The sequence below is a fragment of the Vulpes vulpes genome, chromosome 4 (assembly GCF_048418805.1).
Source record: "Vulpes vulpes isolate BD-2025 chromosome 4, VulVul3, whole genome shotgun sequence".
NCBI lineage: Eukaryota > Metazoa > Chordata > Mammalia > Carnivora > Canidae > Vulpes > Vulpes vulpes.
In genome coordinates this window covers 21,332,707-21,351,782 of record NC_132783.1, presented here as the reverse complement: position 1 = coordinate 21,351,782, position 19,076 = coordinate 21,332,707, and the positions used below count along the sequence as shown (strand labels likewise).

The 19,076-nt window shown below is 40.9% G+C and overlaps 1 protein-coding gene across 1 annotated transcript in view; it reads right to left on the bottom strand.

Moving 5' to 3' along the window:
- LOC140598709 (uncharacterized) overlaps window positions 1–13,757 on the bottom strand; it is a 45,490-nt gene extending 31,733 nt beyond the window's left edge. Inside the window, exons 1-3 of the mRNA XM_072757235.1 lie at window positions 13,696–13,757; window positions 12,694–12,724; window positions 10,090–10,649 (exon numbers count right to left, since the gene is read on the bottom strand). Of these exons, the coding sequence (XP_072613336.1) occupies window positions 10,090–10,649; window positions 12,694–12,724; window positions 13,696–13,757 (653 nt within the window). The remainder of the gene's footprint in view (window positions 1–10,089; window positions 10,650–12,693; window positions 12,725–13,695) is intronic.
- Between the last annotated feature and the right edge of the window lie 5,319 nt (window positions 13,758–19,076).

The following is a 19,076-nucleotide window of genomic DNA, read 5'->3' as shown; positions in this document are numbered from 1 at the left end:
TTTTTTCTTTTCTTTTTTTCTCTTTTATTTTATTCTCTTTCTCTTTCTTCTCTTCTCTTCTCTTCTCTTCTCTTCTCTTCTCTTCTCTTCTCTTCTCTTCTTTCTCTTTTCTTTTCTTTTGCAAGAGAAACACAAGCAAAAATGAACTATTGGGACTTGATCAAGATAAGAAGCTTTTGCACAGCAAAGGATACAGTCAACAAAAGTAAAAGACAACCTACAGAATGGGAGAAGGTATTTGCAAATGACGTCTCAGATAAAGGGCTAGTTTCCAAGATCTATAAAGAACTATTAAACCCAACAGCAAAGAAACAAACAATCCAATCAGGAAATGGGCAAAAGACATGAACAGAAATCTCACAGAAGAAGACATAGACATGGCCAACACGCACATGAGAAAATGCTCTGCATCACTTGCCATCATGGAAATACAAATCAAAACCACAATGAGATACCACCTCACACCAGTGAGAATGGGGAAATTAACGCAGCAGGAAGCCACAAATGTTGGAGAGGATGCGGAGAAAGGGGAACCCACCTGCACTGTTAGTGGGAATATGAACTGCAGATAGGGGATTCCAGGGTGCAGCCACTCTGGAAAACTGTGTGGAGGTTCCTCAGAGTTAAAAATATATCTGCCCTAGACCCAGCAATTGCACTGCTGGGGATTTACCCCAAAGATACAGATGCAATGAAACGCCGGGACACCTGCACCCTGATGTTTCTAGCAGCAATGTCCACAATAGCCAAACTGTGGATGGAGCCTCAGTGTCCATTGAAAGATGAATGGATAAAGAAGATGTGGTCTATGTATACAATGGAATGTTACTCAGCCATTAGAAACGACAAATACCCACCATTTGCTTCGACATGGATGGAACTGGAGGGTATTATGCTGAGTGAGATTAGTCAATCAGAGAAGAACAAACATTATATGGTCTCATTCATTTGGGGAATATAAAAAATAGTGAAAGGGAATAAAGGGAAAAGGAGAAAAATAATTGGGAAATATCTGAAAGGGAGACAGAACATGAGAGACTCCTAACTCTGGGAAACGAACTAGGGGTGGTGGAAGGGGTAGTGGGCGGGGGGTAGGGGTGACTGAGTGACAGGCACTGAGGTGGGCTCTTGACGGGGTGAGCAGTGGGTGTTATTCTATATGTTGGCAAATTAAACACCAATAAAAAATAGATACATGAAAATAAAAAAGCCACAAAATGTAAAGTAGAATAAATAAATAAATAAGTATTTTTTAAAAATTTAAGGAAATGAGACATATAATGTGACAGCATAGAGTCTCAGACAAGCCTTATGCCTAATACAGTCTTTAATACATGATAGATATTACTTTTCAGTTAATCAAACATTATTAAATGGAGTATACCTTCAAAAGTGATTTCTTGTAAAAATAAAAATTATTCAAGAGGCTTGTACAGAACAACTAGATGTTAGCCACTGCTGCTTCTTAGGCTCCTGTTTTAAAAGCACTAATATCTGTACAGAAACACTTAAAGGAATAAAATGGTCTTTTCAATGCTTGTTTTCTCTCAATTTAGTACTGAAAAACCATTAAGACTCCCTAGACTAATAATAACTACACTATATATGATGTAATTTTCTGAATAATGTATAAAAATAAAGAGCTGAATATTTAGTTGAGAAAAATAAATATAAGAACATATCTTGTTTTCCCATTACTATCAAAAACTTAATTTTTTTTGCAGAAATAAGTTATAGATTTGGGGGACCTTTTTTCAAAATATCAAAGATAAAACTCACAACAAATGTGAGAAAATAAATAACTATAATGAAAACAATTGCAATATTTCACAATAATCATAATTCTAAATCGCAGAATGGTTTTTAGTACTAGATAACATAATACTTTAACACTCTGATACAGATTTGGAAACTAAAGTTGGTCTGTTATAGCTCCTACCGAAGGGGCTCAATTGAGGAAATTCTCTAAGTATGCTGAAGCTTGGGCCTCCAGGAGGGCTATGCACCAGGTTTTTGAGCAGTAATATTTGGGGAGATTTGCAGGATGCTTCAGACAAGTAGATTAAAAAGTTGTAGGACCTGAGTAATCCACAAAACACAACATATTCCCAAGTTTTGAAGATTACTATTAAAGTGTCATCCCTTTTTCTTTCTGTCCAGTGCTTTTTTCCATAAGTCATGTGAATTAATCACTTTAAAACCAGAATTACAAAAATTATACTAATTATTTGTCTGGAAAGGGATGGTTAAACACCTATACGGAAATCTGCTAAAATGATCTGTAGGAAAACCACAAAAATAACTCACAAAAATAAATATAACATTAGATATTTTTCCTGCCCTTCAATCCTAATTTTACAGTTTGAGTTACACTGTTTGAATGATTTGACCTGCATCCACTACTCATATATTTGGAAAGTAGTTAAAGAAGAAAACTATTGAATCTGAGAATCTGACACTCTGCTCTCCCTGTGAGAATCAAGAATGCTTAGTGCTGGGGCACCTGGTGGCTTAGCCGGTTAAGCATCTGCCTCTGGCTCAAGTCATGATCTCAGGGTCCTGGGATAGAGCAAGGAACCATGGGCATCAGGCTCCCTGCTCAGGGGAGAGTCAGCTTCTCCCTCCTCCTTCTGCAGCTCCCCCTGCTTGTATTCTTTTGTTTGTGTGCATGCTCTCTCTCTTGCTCTCTCAAATAAGCCTAAAAAAAGAATGCTTAGAGCAGAGAGTTTTTTATTCATAATTTTTTTTTTATTGGTGTTCAATTTGCCAACATATAGAATAACACCCAGGGCTCATCCTTTCAAGTGCCCTCCTGAGTGTCTGTCACCCAGTCACCTTCACCCCCCGCCCACCTTCCCTTCCACCACCCCTAGTTCTTTTCCCTGAGTTAGGAGACCTGAAAGAGATTTTTAAGCTCACTAATGAATGTCTCTGCTTTGATTCCCTACCCTCTCTCACTTTAAAGCTGAGGGTTATTAATTTGGGCCAATTCCAATGCTGGGGACAGCACTGGGAGGTCTGAGCTCCCCTTCCACTTCCTTTTCCAGTACCTCACAGAATTCACAAATGGTTCTGTTCAAATCATTAATTAACATTCATGTAAAAAATAAGGACTCTTAAAATCTATAAAATCACCATTCATTTGTTCTAATTCCCACTTGCCAGAATAAAGCAATGACTGTCTGTGATTATATTTAAGGTGCTGATGATTCTCAAGATAAAGATAAAAGAGTAAACTACTGAAATTCATTCTAGGAGAGAGAAGAAAATATACATTATTTCCTTTAAATTTCGTAAGAACCCTACAAAGTAAATGCTATCCCCATTTTACAGAGGAGGCAAATGAAGCACCTAAGGTCATAATCTTTGAAAGACATAGCTCCAGGGTTTGAAGCTAAGATTTGTCCTATCTGGGGCCCTTACACAGTATTCATCAGTAGAAATCAATATGAAAGAGTTTGGAACAATGGCTTCTAACCAAGTAGTATGTACGTAATAGTATGTCCTTGGGGGCATTTGGAAATGTGGGTCAGTATGATGGGGGCACTCTGGCAATTAGTGTCTGGGGCCTTGGGATGTTAAATATCCTGCAATGTGTTGTACAGTGTCTCAAAACAACATAAAAAAGCCACCATCGAACTCCAATAGCATCCCTCACCTTTTCTTTTTGAGAGGGGGAGAGAGAGAAGCTGGGGAGGGAAAAAAGTGAGAGGGAGAGAGAGAGAATCTTAAGCAGGGTCCATGCCCAGGATGGAGTCCAAGGTGGGGCTTGATCTCACAACCCTCAGGTCATGACCAGAGCCAAAATCAAGAGCTGGACACTTAACCAACTAGACCACCTAGGTACCCCCACAGCATCCCCTTTGAGGAGTACTGCTTTAGATAAAGAAAAGATGACTACACTATAATAGGCTATTAAATGAAGCTGGGGAGATTCGGAGCACCTCCAAGTGATATCCTCAAATAACCTCTACTCCGATATTACAGTGATTAGTTCTCTTGGATCTGGCATGGAAAGGACATGAACGCTCTGCCTGAAGTTATCTAGTATTTCCAAGTTTTCTCCAGCTATGAAAACATCTGAGAAGCTAACTGGGACCCGATACAAATTAAATGCATAACTGCTTCATGTGGTTTTACATTCACACTTGACTGAGAGTTGAAAGAGATGTGTTCTGTAAATTTCCGTGCACTCACAAACACATGTGTGAAAAATATTCCTTAAAGGAAATCCTACTTATCTCTGAAAGAAAACATAGTCACTGACGTCTATGCTGTAAATATGTAAACTGATTTGTTTTGCAGCTGAGATATGGGAAAGACTGTGCTGGTTTGGCACTTGGGGGCACCTCCAATTGGAGGGACCCCAAACAAGTGTGTTGTGGAGATCTGTAATTTTTCTATGAAAGTGTCTTAAATTTTGTGTTTCCACACTGATGATAATAATAATAATAATAATAATAAAAAGAAGAAGAAGAAGAAGGAGGAGGAGGAGGAGGAGGAGGAGGAGGAGGAGGAGGAGGAGAGAAAGAAGGTGAAAGAAGTATACTTTAAAATACTGGGATGACCACCTTGGAATCAAGCACTGTCCTGCAATTTTGGCAGTCAGGTATATATTTGTGTTCACAATCACACTGCAGTTTAGTGGTCGCAGAACAAAGGGAAATCTTGAAAAGAGACCACCTTGATATGCAAATATGCTTTCAGACCAAGGAAAACCCAAAGTTGGTATGCTGTGCTATTGGAATAAAAGCTTCCTGACTGAGCAGACCCAGGGGAAGAAGTCAATCATCATTAAGGCAACTGTAGCAAAGGTGAGCTGACCTCAGCAGACCCTTTACTGGGCAGGCAGGGCCAGATTCACTCTAAAAGGGTGATTTAATAAATGCTGTCAACTTGTATCTGGCTGGGGTTGTACCATTTTAGTTCGTAATTAACTCACAAATTTATTTCGGTATTACAATTGGAAAAATGCTGTAATTATGGCAGCATTATACCAGCTCTTAAGAATTCCACGTTTAACTAACATTAAATAAAAGGAAGCCCGGCACTAGATGGTAGGTATCTGGAACTTCTTGCTGTGTCTACATCGCTTTCTTTTAGGAAATTCCCTCTCCCCCAAAGGCATTTCAGATTGTGGCTTATCCACCCCTTGGATAAACCTATTCTTCTGGACACAGTGATTGGTCCAGAGCTGGCACATGACCCAAGCAGGGCCAGAGTAATTTTGAGAGGACTGACACAAATAACAAGGTATTTCTCTAGTTTCAGAATATTAAGAGCCACCGAAAGTTGCACCAAAAAGGCTTCCAGCCTATAAAGAAAATGTACAGAATAAAGCCAACACAGCATAAGACCAAAAACTGGAAGGGTAGATGGACAGAAGGAAAGAAAGAAGGAAGAAGAGGTGAATGGATAGACTGAAGGAAGGACAAACAGATTAAACAGACATACAGACAAACAGAATCTTGACGGGTATTTGATCAGCTCAATTTCATAACCAAACCAATCTCCAGGCACTTAATCATGTAAGTCAATTTTATATGCATCCAAGTAGGGTTTATGTTACTTATGACCAAATGCTTTCTAATATGCTAGAGATGAATAAGACTGTCTTTAGCAGGGGAACACTACTTAAGTCTGAGAAACACCGGATTTCATGATCCTCTCTAACTCTAAAGTGCAAAAATTCTGTGTGTGTGTGTGTGTGTGTGTGTGTGTGTGTGTGTGTGTGTGTGTGTTTTAATTATTTCATCAGCTTAAGAGATCCGGATCTTTTCTTATACCTCGGTATATGTACAGAGAGCAGAAATAAGGATGGCTATTTTTTATAGTTATCACTAGAGATATGATACTAGAAGAGGATCTTTTCAGTCCCAAGTTTAGTTTTAATAAAATTATTCAGAAAATGTAATTTCCAAAAGGTTGACTTTACAATTCAGAATCAGAGGAAAAGTCTCGAGGAAAACAGAAGCTACCAATGGCACATAACACTTTAAATAGCATGTTCAGTACAAACTACAAACCAGAGAAATAAATAGATATCCTTAAGAGCTTCTTAAAAGGTTTTTAGAATACTTAGCAAAATGACTCTTAAGAACTCAAGTTCTTAACTAATTCAGCACAGTTTTGCAGTGTCAAAACTTAAGCCAAGTGAGTACTTGGCTTTACCTGCCTTAAACATTTGCTTGGCAGTAAGCGTAAATTTCTACCAGTTAGAGAAAATGAATAAAGCACTTACATCGTAAAAAATATATATATAGTTCAAGTTAAGTGGGAATACCAAGTCGGTAAATAAGATTACAGAGCTAAATATCAAATGAATGACTCCTATATTGGAAAGCCTTCCTTCATTTTTTATTCCTAGGTATGTAGCTCACAGGCGCTTTTTACTCAGAGCCTGATATAACAGATATCACCGCGACCACATCAATCAGCTGTAAACACTGGTCAACTGAATCCGCATCTATCCAGCTAAACTAATTTCATAGGAAGTCCTGCAAAGTCAGTAACTAGACTGCATCCTAAATTCAGAAATTAGTCGTTTTGAACCCTCCACGATCAATCAACTCAGTGATTTGTTTAATTGCCCAGTGGTCCTTATGGAAGACTTTCCTCCTAGGAAGAGGCTGTCATCCTACAATCAGCTCTGAGAACAAAGAACACATCTAATTCGACATAACAGTTACAGGTTTAATAAAATATTAGGTTGAAAAATGTTTGGGGGATAAACTAATAAACACCAAACAGTTCTGTTTAGCCTTTTCAACTACAGAAGAAATCTTTCTTGAGGATTCTTAAAATGCAGTAGGAAGTTCAAGCAAAGTCCTAAGTTATTTTGTGTTTCAAACCTTAGGAAACCTTCTCTGTATTCAGATAAGGATGAAGGTACAAATTCTACCTTTGAAACTTAAAAGCCAGTTTCGGATATTTTAAATATTTAGGTGGAATTACTAAAAAGAAAATTTTGTTGCACAACATATTCAAAATACTAAAAACTGCACATCTTGAGGTGAGTACTAAAGAGCAGCTTAAAGCTGGCTATATGAACGCTGTTTATAAACCATACAAAAAGAAAAGGTCATCACCGCATCAGAATTACCACCATAAAATTATTATAAATAAGACCGAAGTCAGACTGAGTCAATAACCATAGAGTTTTATTATCTTCAACACTAGTGACAACTTAATAACATATGCCTCACAAATCATTTATCTGATAATTGGAATTATATTCCTATATATTCACAGAAACAGTATCTTTTGAAAAAGTGGATGGCAATATTTATTTGATATCTATCATCTGATTTTATTTCATTTGAATTTTTTATAATACATTTATCTTTTATTGGTGTTAAATTTATTTCATCTGATTTTAATAGAACTATTTTGCAAATAAGAATATTACAGCTTTTAGAGATGAGAAAAATTATGACAGAAACAAAGAAAGAGAGAAGAAAAGAAAAGAAGTGAAAAAAATCCTAGACACAGGACCAGGAATGTGAACTAATTCAGCACAGTTTTGCAGTGTCAAATAAAAAGTCTATCGCTGAAAGCTACACGGAAGTGTAAGACTTCTGTTTCTGGACTTTGATCCAAGCGGTCATAAAAACTTGTCCTCACTTAGTAATTCCTATTTCCATTAAATGCCAAATATTCTGAATATTCTCTTTGCCTCGTACAAAACAAAGCAATAAAAAGTCAACCATGCTACTCCTACAATACTAAATGATGTAAAACATCACCCTCCTTGGCAGAGAAGTTTAGTAAATAATGAAAGGTAACATTATTTTAGTATGATGGCAAGAAGAAGAGCTGTTAAAGTGGCACTGGCACCAGAAGCCTTCATTTGCAAATGCATGAAGATTAGAGCCCTTAGTTCACAGGGTATGTACACAGGCAGGTAGAACAGTGAGGGTGGGATTTTCCATACGTTGTAGTTTGCAAGTCTCAAAATAATTTTTCTGCCTATAGATTATGTTATGAATTCTTCAATTGACACTCAAATTCACATAAAGAGGCTGCGATTCCTTTTTTTTTTCCTTTGAGGCTGCGATTCCTAAAAAGCATCTATGCCCCAAGCTTGTAGCTTTCTTTAAACTAGGTGCTTAGCTCTGTGTTTGAAGATAAGTTATAACAATCAATGTAATATAGCAGCAGAACTCCTTTCAAGGTCAACCAATTTTCACAGGTATTTTTTAAATTTTATTTATTTACTCATGACCGGGGGGGGGGGTGTGCAGAGACACAGGCAGAGGGAGAAGCAGGCTCCATGCAGGGAGCCTGACGTGGGACTCCATTCTAGGTCTCCAGGATCATGCCCTGGGCAGAAGGCAGGCACTGAACTCTGAGCCACCCAGGGATCCCCTTCACAGGTATATAAATAAGAATTTAGGAATGCCAGAAACCTTCATCCTGTTCAGGGACTACTTGTGAGGACAGATCATTCAGTCTGGGGATAGGATAAAAAAGCACGCATGAATGTCAAATGACAACAATTAAATCAAATAAGGTAGAAATATTCCATCAACATGCCTGTTTACAGGCACGGATGCCCAATCTAAGTGAATCCAAATTTATTTTAAATTTAAAAAATGTTAAATGTTTCTACAGAACGATCTGTTTCATGGGGTTCTGAATCACAGACTCATTTTACACTTACAGCGTGTAACAAAAGGGAAAAAAGCAAAGTAATGTGAGCTTCTAGTTAAAAAAACAATCCTAGCTCTAAAGTGAAAATGTCTGCAATAAGTTTTTACCACAACCATATGAATCACGCTGGGTTTAGAAATTTGGAATTTTTATAATCAACAACTGAGTAATCTCTTAAATACCCAGTTAATGCCACCAAATATCAGCCCAAACCAGAACCCCTGACTACACACAAGCTCTTAGATTATATTCTTTAAACTGACAGCTTTTGGTGCTTTTTAACTCTTACAATTAATGGTCTGTGCTACTCTTTAAATATTTTACACTTTCCTTTTCTGACTTTTACTCAACATGAACTCTTACAGATAGTATATAAGAATATATACACACATACGTTTTAATAACCATAGCTTTAAAAAAAAGTCTTTTTTTAAAGACTTTACAAGGACGGGGAGTAACGAAACCCTGGAGATCAGAGTTGCCCGAAGAGGTCGGCTCTGTCCCCAAACCCCAACAGGGATGACAGGGACACCAAAGCTTTAGGAGAAACAGCCTTTTGTGAAAAAACAAACAAACAGAAAAACAAGAGCCGCTTCTGAGGTCCCTAAGTAGGACTACACGAAGAGAATGAAGGCAGAGAACCCTATCAGTCCGCTTCCAGGGGAGCACCCCCGCCCCCGGCTGACCCCGACGCCCCCACCCCGCACCCAGCCCCGCGCCCCCAAGGGAAGTGGGAGGGGGGATGCTCGGGAAGTACCTTGTTTGGTCCCCAAAGGGCACCTGCCCTCCGCCGCCGCCGCCCTCCCCAGCGCCGCCCTGGGCGCAGCCAGAGAGTGGAAGGAAGCGCGGAGCCCGGGAGGGACTGCGGGGGCAGAGGCGACCCCACTCACTCCGGGAGGACTCAGGCATGGTGCTGCCTTAGGGCTCCCCGCGCTCTCCCCCGCCGGCTTCCCCGCCCCCCCTGAGGGCCGGCGAGGGGCCTGGGGTGGAGCGGAGCCGCTGCGACCAGGCTGGAAATGGTGCTCCCGGAGGAGCTGCAGGGAAGGGCTCCAACATGGTTTGAGGGGCGCTAAGATTTAGGGGGCCCCGGAGGCTAGAGCGGGGGGAGGCCTCTGAGCGGGGTGTCTGAACAATCTTGCGCTGGGGATGCCAGGGCAGGGGGTGGGGGGCGGGGCGAGGGAGGGGGTCCAGCCTGTGCACTGTTGCATCTAACTTTGTGAGAAAGTTGCATCGAACCCCACGCCTGGCGTCTGGGCTGTACCTGCCGCGGAGTAGAGATCTCTATGGCCCAGTGGGACCAAAGCCCTCCTTGGAAAGCAAAGGGCCTGGGAACAGAGCTCCTTTAAGGGTGAAGGAAGGGGGGAGGTTCAGGAAGGGGGCGAGCTGAGTCCCAGGCCACTCAGCGCCCGGCGCGTCCTCCGGGGGTCCCCTCCTTACCTGGTGGCTTTCCTAACAAAGTAAGAGAAGGTGAAGTCCCGGTGATCACCAGCCACGCTTCCACGGAGGCCTGTTCCCGCTGCAGCTGCCCCCCCACCCCCGCTCCAGGACCCCGCGGCCTCCGGGCAGCTGCCTGGTGCTGCTGTGCCCCCCGCTGGGGGCCCTCCCCCGCGGAGGAGAGCTCTGCCCCCGCCGCTCCCCCTCCGCTGGGCTCCAGGCCCGGGCTGTGGGCGGCGCTGCTCCTGCCCCAGGCCAGCTGCTGGCCGCGCCCCGCCTCTCCGGGCCTCCCCGCTCCCAGGGGTGGCGGGTGGGGCAGGCACAGCGGCTGCGTCCTCCCTGTGTCCCACGGACACCAGGGCTCGCAGTCCCCTGGGGCCCCAGATTCCCAGGCGGCGACGGAGGCAACTGGGAGCTTGCAGGAAGCTCAGTGGCCGCCATTGGGGTGCGCTGGGCGCTGCAAGGGCTGCAGGGGGGCGCGCAGAGGTGATTGGGGGTGGGGGGTCGCGGAGTGCCTCACTTAAGAGAGGGACTGTCGCGATGAGTGCGCACACCCCCAGGTCCTGAAAGCCAGAGCGAGGGGCAGTTTCCACCAAAAATAAGAAGTGCTGCTACCCTGGGCACTTTGCCCCCACCCTGGGTGAACCACGACCGCCCAGCGCCCTGGGCTTGGGTCTGGAAGGAGCCAAATCAACCTGTCTGGAGCCCAGCCAGCCTGGGTGTGGGCCACAGGTTTGTGGGTCCTGGTGGGTGACCTCCAGCAGAGGCATTCCCCTACGTAGTATGTCCATGATAAGGACAATGTTAACTATGAACTAGGCTTCTTTGCAGCAAACACTCCCTTTGCATGACTCCAAACAGGATGTTCTGGGAAAAGGAGAAGGTAAACTGAAATAATCCTGATGGTTTGGGGATGAAGTCAGGGAACAAGGGCACCTCTGCGCAATCAGGTTAACTTGAGAGCAAAGGCATCACCTGGATGCAGTGCAGAGCAGGCCGGTTAGCCCACGTTTAAATTAATTCGTCATCTATATTTAGGTGGGATTAACACACTTTTAAAATTAGTATGTCATCTGACCGTATCTCAATCATTTATCAAGATGAGATATTGTTTCATTTGTTTCTTCTGACCTAAGATGTGGTGAGTAAACATCAAATTTCCGACCTAATTTCCGACCTAATTTCCGATGGAACCTGTCTCAGGGAACAAATATTTTGGGAAGAAAACGATGAAGTCTAGATGTGGGTAAACCAGCTATCTCCTCTGGAGATGGAAGACAGTCACATTTGGCAGGGAATGCTCAGTCAACTGATAGATCAGCCAATTTTTTTTTTTATTCATGATAGTCACAGAGAGAGAGAGAGAGAGAGAGAGAGAGAGGCAGAGACACAGGCAGAGGGAGAAGCAGGCTCCATGCACCTGGAGCCCGACGTGGGATTCGATCCCGGGTCTCCAGGATCCCTGGGCCAAAGGCAGGCGCTAAACCGCTGGGCACCCAGGGATCCCAGATCAGGCAATTGACAAAGCAGGGAAAGTGCATCTGGTGCGTTATTAAGTATCAAGATGATGAACATAGGTCATAATTAAGCTTGTACTTAACAGCTCATTGACTTGAGTAATAATAACAATGACTTTATAAAAGCACCCTCCTAACTTTTTTCTCATTGTCCTCGCAAAGAAATTTAACAATGTCTGTGTTGTCATTATCAGGAAAATATGTCAGCCTTCTCCTTCATTAAAGCCTTCCCTGTAGTCTTCACATTAAAATTTTTATGTTTTCCATTTAAAAAAATTATTTCACTTCCTCTTTGGAGACAAATCACTGTATAAATCCCCACATACAAACAAATAAGTCAACCTATTACATGTTGTAAGACAGTCACTTCATTTATCTATCTCTGTACATAAGAGGCAAAAGAATTATTAGAGAAGTTTCAGATGAACGCTATATTTTGATGGATGGAAACACTAAAATGAATTATGTAATAGAAATAACATACACAGTATTCTGTAAAACTGTATTACATCGTCATATATCTTTGCATGAAGATTGAGTGATTGTGTGTCTCACCTGTCAGATGAAAGAAGAGAGTGGAATGTACTAACCGATAATTAGAAATAATATTTTACAAGATTGGTATGTCCTAATTTATTAAAAGAGAGGGTAAGATTTGAGTTAAGGTTAAATAGTAAGGAATTAGAATTCCATATTCAATGGAAATAAAATGTGTAAGTCTGATTAAATAAGAAACCAATCAATATACATTAGAAAAAAAAATAGCTGACAGAGGGTGATTTTAATATGGCAATTAGTCCCTGACCAAATGGACAATAAAAAAATTGTGTTCTGTGAATTTCCCTGTATGTAAATTTCACATGATTTTTCGAGGAAAAGTTTTTTTTAAGATTTATTTATTTATTCATGAGAGACAGAGAGAGAGAGAGAGAGAGAGAGAGAGAGAGAAGCAGAGACACAGGCAGAGGGAGAAGCAGGCTCCATGCAGGGAGCCCGACATGGGACTCCATCCCAGGTCTCCAGGATCATGCCCTGGGCAGAAGGCAGGCGCTAAGTGCCTAAGTTTACAGTGTTTGAATGAAACACTCACATCATCTACAAAGGAAGTAAGAAAGGCTGCTCTGGAAAAAACAGAAGAAATAAATGAGCAGATTAGAAAAGAGAAAGAGGAAGGTGAGGCTCGAATGCGACAAGCATCCAAGAATGCAGAGAAATGAACTGGTGGAAGTGGAAATGGCAGTAAAAACTGGTCAGAAGATGATTTGCAATTACTAATTAAAGCTGTGAACCTCTTCCTTGCTGGAACAAATTCAAGATGGGAAGTTATCGCTAATGATAAGACTATACACTCTTCTTCTGGAGTCAAGAGAACTGCCAAAGATGTTATTGGCAAAGCAAAGAGTCTTCAAAAACTTGACCCTCTTCAAAAAGATGACATAAACAAAAGGGCTTTTGATAAATTTAAAAAAGAGCATGGAGTGGTGCCTCAAGCCAACAATGCGACACCTTCAGAACGATTTGAAGGCCCGTGCACAGATTTCACCCCTTGGACAACAGAAGAACAGAAGCTTTTGGAACAGGATTTAAAAACGTACCCAGTAAATACACCTGAAAGGTGGGAAAAAATAGCAGAAGCAGTGCCTGGCAGGACAAAGAAGGACTGCATGAAGCGATATAAGGAACTTGTCGAGATGGGAAAAGCAAAGAAAGCTGCTCAAGAGCAAGTGCTGAATGCAAGTAGAGCCAAGAAATGACTTATGACAATCTTTGTTGTGTGGGCATTTTTATAATAAAACTGAAAATTTTGTACAAAAAAAAACCACCCAGGGATCCCCCAGGAAAATGTTTTTAAAAGATTTTATTTACTTATTTGACACAGAGACAGCGCACAAATTGGTGGAGTGGTAAGCAGGGAGACTGAGAAATAGGTTCCCCACTGAGCAGAGAGCCTGATGGGCTCCATCCCACGGTCTTGGGATCATGACCTGAGCCAAAGGCAGATGCTTAACCAACTGAGCCACCCAAGGAAAAGTTTTTGATCTATACCACAAATCAAGCATTGGACAGCAGACACATCAGTTGTGGACCTCACATTTCTGAACAATTTAGAAAGCCCACAAATCCATAGTTATTAATATTGTTATTTTTTGCCATTATCGTTGTTATTGCTTAGTTGAAATTCCATTATAACTGCACCTTCTGTAGTCAAGTAATTTATTTGTCTGGAACAATGCCAGTCTAGTGAAGCATATGATGCACATTAAGATCTACTTCTCTGATTATCCCTAGTCCTCATACAGTGAGAGCAGGTGTTGGGAAGAGTAGCAGTTTTACTCGCTCTAGAGTCTCTATCTTCACCAAGATTCAAGAGAGCTGTTAAGAGAAATGCATTTGTCTAGACAGAGAGGGAAAACTATTCTCTATCATTTCCATTTCTAACTTCTTTTGAATAAAAAAAACAAAAACAAAAAAAAAACCTCCACCATTGTAGGAAAATTTTACTGATAGGTAAAAGAAGCCCCAGAAGATCCTCACAAATCTGAAATGGGGCCTTTTCATTTAAGTATAATGGACTTGGATGAAGATATGAATGCGAAGGGTGAAGCTTGAATATTCTTCTGTCTCACAACATTTATATCTGCTATCCACAGCATCTTCTTGTCTAGGTATATGATACAGGTTAAGAGCAAGGACTTTGGGAAAAGGTCTGCATTTGAATCAAAACCCAGGGCCAGATGGCTTCACAGGCAAATTCTATCAAACATTTAAAGAGTTAATACCTGTTCTTCTCAAACTGTTCCAAAAAAGAGAGGAAGAAAAGCTTCCAAGTTCATTTTATGAGGCCAGTATTACCCTACTACCAAAACCAGATGAAGACACTACCAAAAAGAAAAAAAGAAAGAAAGAAAGAAAGAAAGAAAGAAGAAAGAAAGAAAGAAAGAAAGAAAGAAAGAAAGAAAGAAAGAAAAGAAAGAGAAAGAAAAAGAAAGAGAACTACAGGCAATTCATTGTTTCTGATGAATATAGATGCAAAAATCCTTAACAAAATATTAGCAAACAGAATCCAACAGTACATTAAAAAATCATTCACCATAATCAAGTAAGATATTATTCCAGGGAGGCTGGTGGTTTAATATTCACATATCAATCAATATCATACATCACATCAATAAAAGAAAGGATGAAACCCATGTAAAAATTTCAGTAGAGGGCAGCCTGGGTGGCTCAGCAGTTTAGCGCTGCCTTCAGCCCAGGGCATGATCCTGGAGACCTGGGGTCGAGTCCCATGTCAGGCTCCTTGCATAGAGCCCGCTTCTTCCTCTGCCTGTGCCTCTGCCTCTATCTGTGTGCGTGTGTCTCTCATGAATAAATAAATAAATAATCTTTAAAAAATAATAATAGGGCAGCCCAGGTGCTCAGCGGTTCAGCGCCGCCTTCAGTCTAGGGTGTGGTCCTGAAGACCCGGGATCAAGTCCCATGTTGGGCTCCCTACATGGAGCCCGCTTCTCCCGCTGCCTATCTCTCTGCCTCTCTCTTTCTCTCTGTGTCTCTCATGAATAAATAAATAAAAATCTTTAAAAAATAATAATAACACTAATTTCAGTAGATGTAATGTGTTCGACAGAGTACAACATACACTCATGATAAAAACCTTCAACAAAGTAGGGACATTAGAGAACATACCTCTTATCTCTCACAGTTTGCTGATTTCTTTAGTGGATTACTTGGATTCATTTCTCTTTCTTTTTTGCATATGTGTTGCCAGTTTTTGATTTGTGGTTACCATCAGGTTTACGTATAACATCTTATGCATAAAGCAGCCTATTTTAAGTTGATGGTCCCCTTAAGTTTGAATCCATTCTAAAAGCACTTAATTTTTACTCTCTCCAAAACATTTTATGTGTATGGTGACATACTTTACATCTTTTTAATTCATGAATCCCTTGACTAGTTTTTGTAGACTCACTGCTTTTTGCTTCTTATTCTTCTTACTCCTGCTTATGGTCTTTCTTTTTCACTCAAAGCCTCCCCTCTAACATTCCTTGTAAAGTTAGTTTAGGTGTGATGAATTCCCTTAACTTTGGTTTGGGAAACTAATTCTCTCCTTTTATTCTGAATGATAGCCTTGTTGGTTAGAATATTCGTGGTTGCAGATGTTTTTTTCAGCACTTTATATATATCATGTCACTCCCTTCTGGCCCACAAAATTTTTGCTAAAATCAGCTTATAATGAAACGCCAGGACACCTTCACACTGATGTTTATAGCAGCAATGTCCACAATAGCCAAACTGTGGAAGGAGCCTAGGTGTCCATCGAAAGATGAATGGATAAAGATGTGGTTTATGTATACAATGGCATATTAGTCAGCCATTAGAAATGACAAATACCCACCATTTGCTTCAACGTGGATGGAACTGGAGGGTATTATGCTGAGTGCAGTAAGTCAATTGGAGAAGGACAAACATTATATGGTCTCATTCATTTGGGGAATATAAATAATAGTGAAAGGGAATATAAGGGAAGGGAGAAGAAATGTGGGGGATATATCAGAAAGGGAGACAGAGCATAAAGACTCCTAACTCTGGGAAACGAAGTAGGGGTGGTGGAAGGGGAGGAGGGCGGGGGGTGGGGGTGAATGGGTGACGGGCACTGAGGGGGGCACTTGACGGGATGAGCACTGGGTGTTTTTCTGTATGTTGGCAAATTGAACACCAATAAAAAATAAATTTATTATAAAAAAAGAATTTTAACTATAGGAGAATTTCATTTTGGATAGGCCTTTTACTACATTTTTGTTTGAATACATGGTTTATCTTTATTGCAATAAAGAATAAGAACATATTACAAAAAATAAATAAAATCAGCTTATAGTGTTATGGGGTTTCCCTTGTTTGTGACTATTTTCTTTTCTCTTGCTGCTTTTAAAATTCTTTTTCCCACTACTTTTTGCTGTTTTTAATTGCTGTGTGTCTGGTGTGGACCTCCATGGGTTGATTTTGTTGGGGGCTCTCTGTACCTCTTAAATCTGGATTTCTGTTTCCTTCTTCAGATTTGGGAAGCGTTCAGCTACTATATCTTCAAATACATTTTCAACCCCCTCTTCTCTTTCTTCTGGGATTCCTAGTATGCAAATGTTACTATGCTTGATGTTGTTGTTGAGTTCCCTAAATCTATTTTCATTTATTATTATTATTTTTTTCTCCTACTTATTCAGCTCGATTGCTTACTGTAGCTCTGCCTTCCAGGTCACTGACCTCATTCTTCTGCCTCCTTGAGTTCTGCTTCCTCTCTTCTATCCAGTGTGTTTTTAATTTCAGTTACTGAGTTCTTCATCTCTGACTGGTTCTTTTTTATGTTCTCTATCTCCTTGTTGAGTGTCCCATTGAGGTTTTCCACTCTTTACTCAAATTTAGTGAGTATCTCTATGACTATTTCTTTAAATTCTCTATCAGGCATATTATCTGCATTTCATTTAGCTCTCTTGTTTTGATACTGTACTGTTCTTTTATTTGGGACATATTCCTCTATCTCCTTATTTTGTCTAATTCTCTGTGTCTGATTCTGTGTGCTTGGAATGTCAGCTACATATCCTGCCCTTAACGATAGTGACCTTTTGAAAAAGAGGTCCTGTTGTGCCTTGCAATGCAATGTCCCCTGTTCCCCAGAACTTGATGCTTCTCAAGTGTCTCCTATGTGGGTTGTCTGTGCCCTACTATTGAGGCTCACTCGTGTTTGTCTTTAGTCCAGTAGTCTGCAATGGTTCTCTTTGCCTGTTGTGGCTAGGGCTTGGTCTCTGTGTTGTTAAGAGGTCAGTCTGGGGCCCACCTTGGGCTTGAGTTTACTCAGACCAGCAGTTTTCCAGAGCTTCAGTCTCACTGAACTACAGGGCAGGCTCCCTACATTGTGCCCTGTGAAGCTTTGGTTGGTTGGTGGAGCCTATAGTCAGAACAGATGTCTGGCCCTAGCCCACTGCTGCGGCTGCAGTCAAACTGGTATGTGTGGTTGCTTTCCCTCTCCCCAGGGCAGGAGTCATTATGAAGTGGTGCTGGTCCCTGTTAGGGCTGCCTGCACACTGCCACTCTTGTGACACAGCTTTGGATTGACTCCTGCTGAGGGTTTGTTGAAGTGGACAGGTCCACAGGAGAATACTGGGGTAAGGCATGGAGTGTTAGCAAGCTAAATGGAGAGTACTCATGCTGAATCCTGCAGTTGTCCAGATATACAGGCTGAGGGGTAGGGGAGTGCCGTTGCATCCATCATTTCTTTTGTTCTTGGAGAAGGCTCCTGAAGATCCCTACACCCCCAGCACAAGTTGCGATATCAGGTAATCAATCTCCTCCGTGTGTTTCATTTTTTTCTTTTTTTTTATAATAATAAATATATTTTTTATTGGTGTTCAATTTGCCAACATACATAATAACACCCAGTGCTCATCCCGTCAATGCCCCCCTCAGTGCCTGCCACCCATTTACCCCCACCCTCCACCCTCCTGCCGTTCCACCACCGCTAGTTCGTTTCCCAGAGTTAGGAGTCTTCCATTTTCTGTCTCCCTTTTTGATATTTCCTACTCATTTCTTCTCCCTTCCCTTCTATTCCCTTTCACTATTATTTATATTCCTCAAATGAATGAGAACATATAATGTTTGTCCTCGGTGTGTTTCAAACTGCTGCTCCATGGGATGCCTGGGTGGTTCAGTGGTTGAGCATCTGCATTTGACTCAGGGAGTGATCCCAGAGTCCTGGACCGGGCCCCACATGGGGTTCCCCACAGGGAGCCTGCTTCTTCTTCTGCCTATGTCTCTGCCTCTCTATGTGTGTCTCTCATGAATAAATAAATTAAATCTTAAAAAATAAAAGCTGCTGCTTTTGTGCTATATTTTGAGTCCATTTCTTGAGGCATTATTAGAGTTCCTGGTACAGTCCTTTTCATGGGGCTGTGAAACTGCCCTGCCTTATTATAAAAAACAGTGTTTGGCCTCTGCCTCATGTCCGAGCTTTTGGGCAATCAGGAAAGGAAATCAGTATTACCTGTTGAGGATGAACTACTATGGTTAATTATATCAGTAACCGACAACATCAGAATGGAAGAAAGTAAAACCCTAATTTGGATATGATATACAAATGTTATATAAGGATTATATCAGTTTTCCTTTAGGGTAGTAACATGTTGTGTGTGATATATGAGTACTTTTCTATAAAGTATATGGTCTCAGAAATATATTTAGATTAATAACATTTTTTACCAGAATGTAACAACCAATAACGTTGAAACTTGTCTGATTTCTTAATTCTTCTCTCGTAGCTTTTGTGATAGTACTGAGCTAATAATGAAATAGAATACACACATGAAAAAGATTATTTCTAGTAGTATTTCCTACTGTTACTGTTTGTAAGATAAGAAAAAAAGAAAACAAAATAGTTTAAAAAGCAATGTGTGTGTGTGTATATAAATATATAAATATAATCTGAAA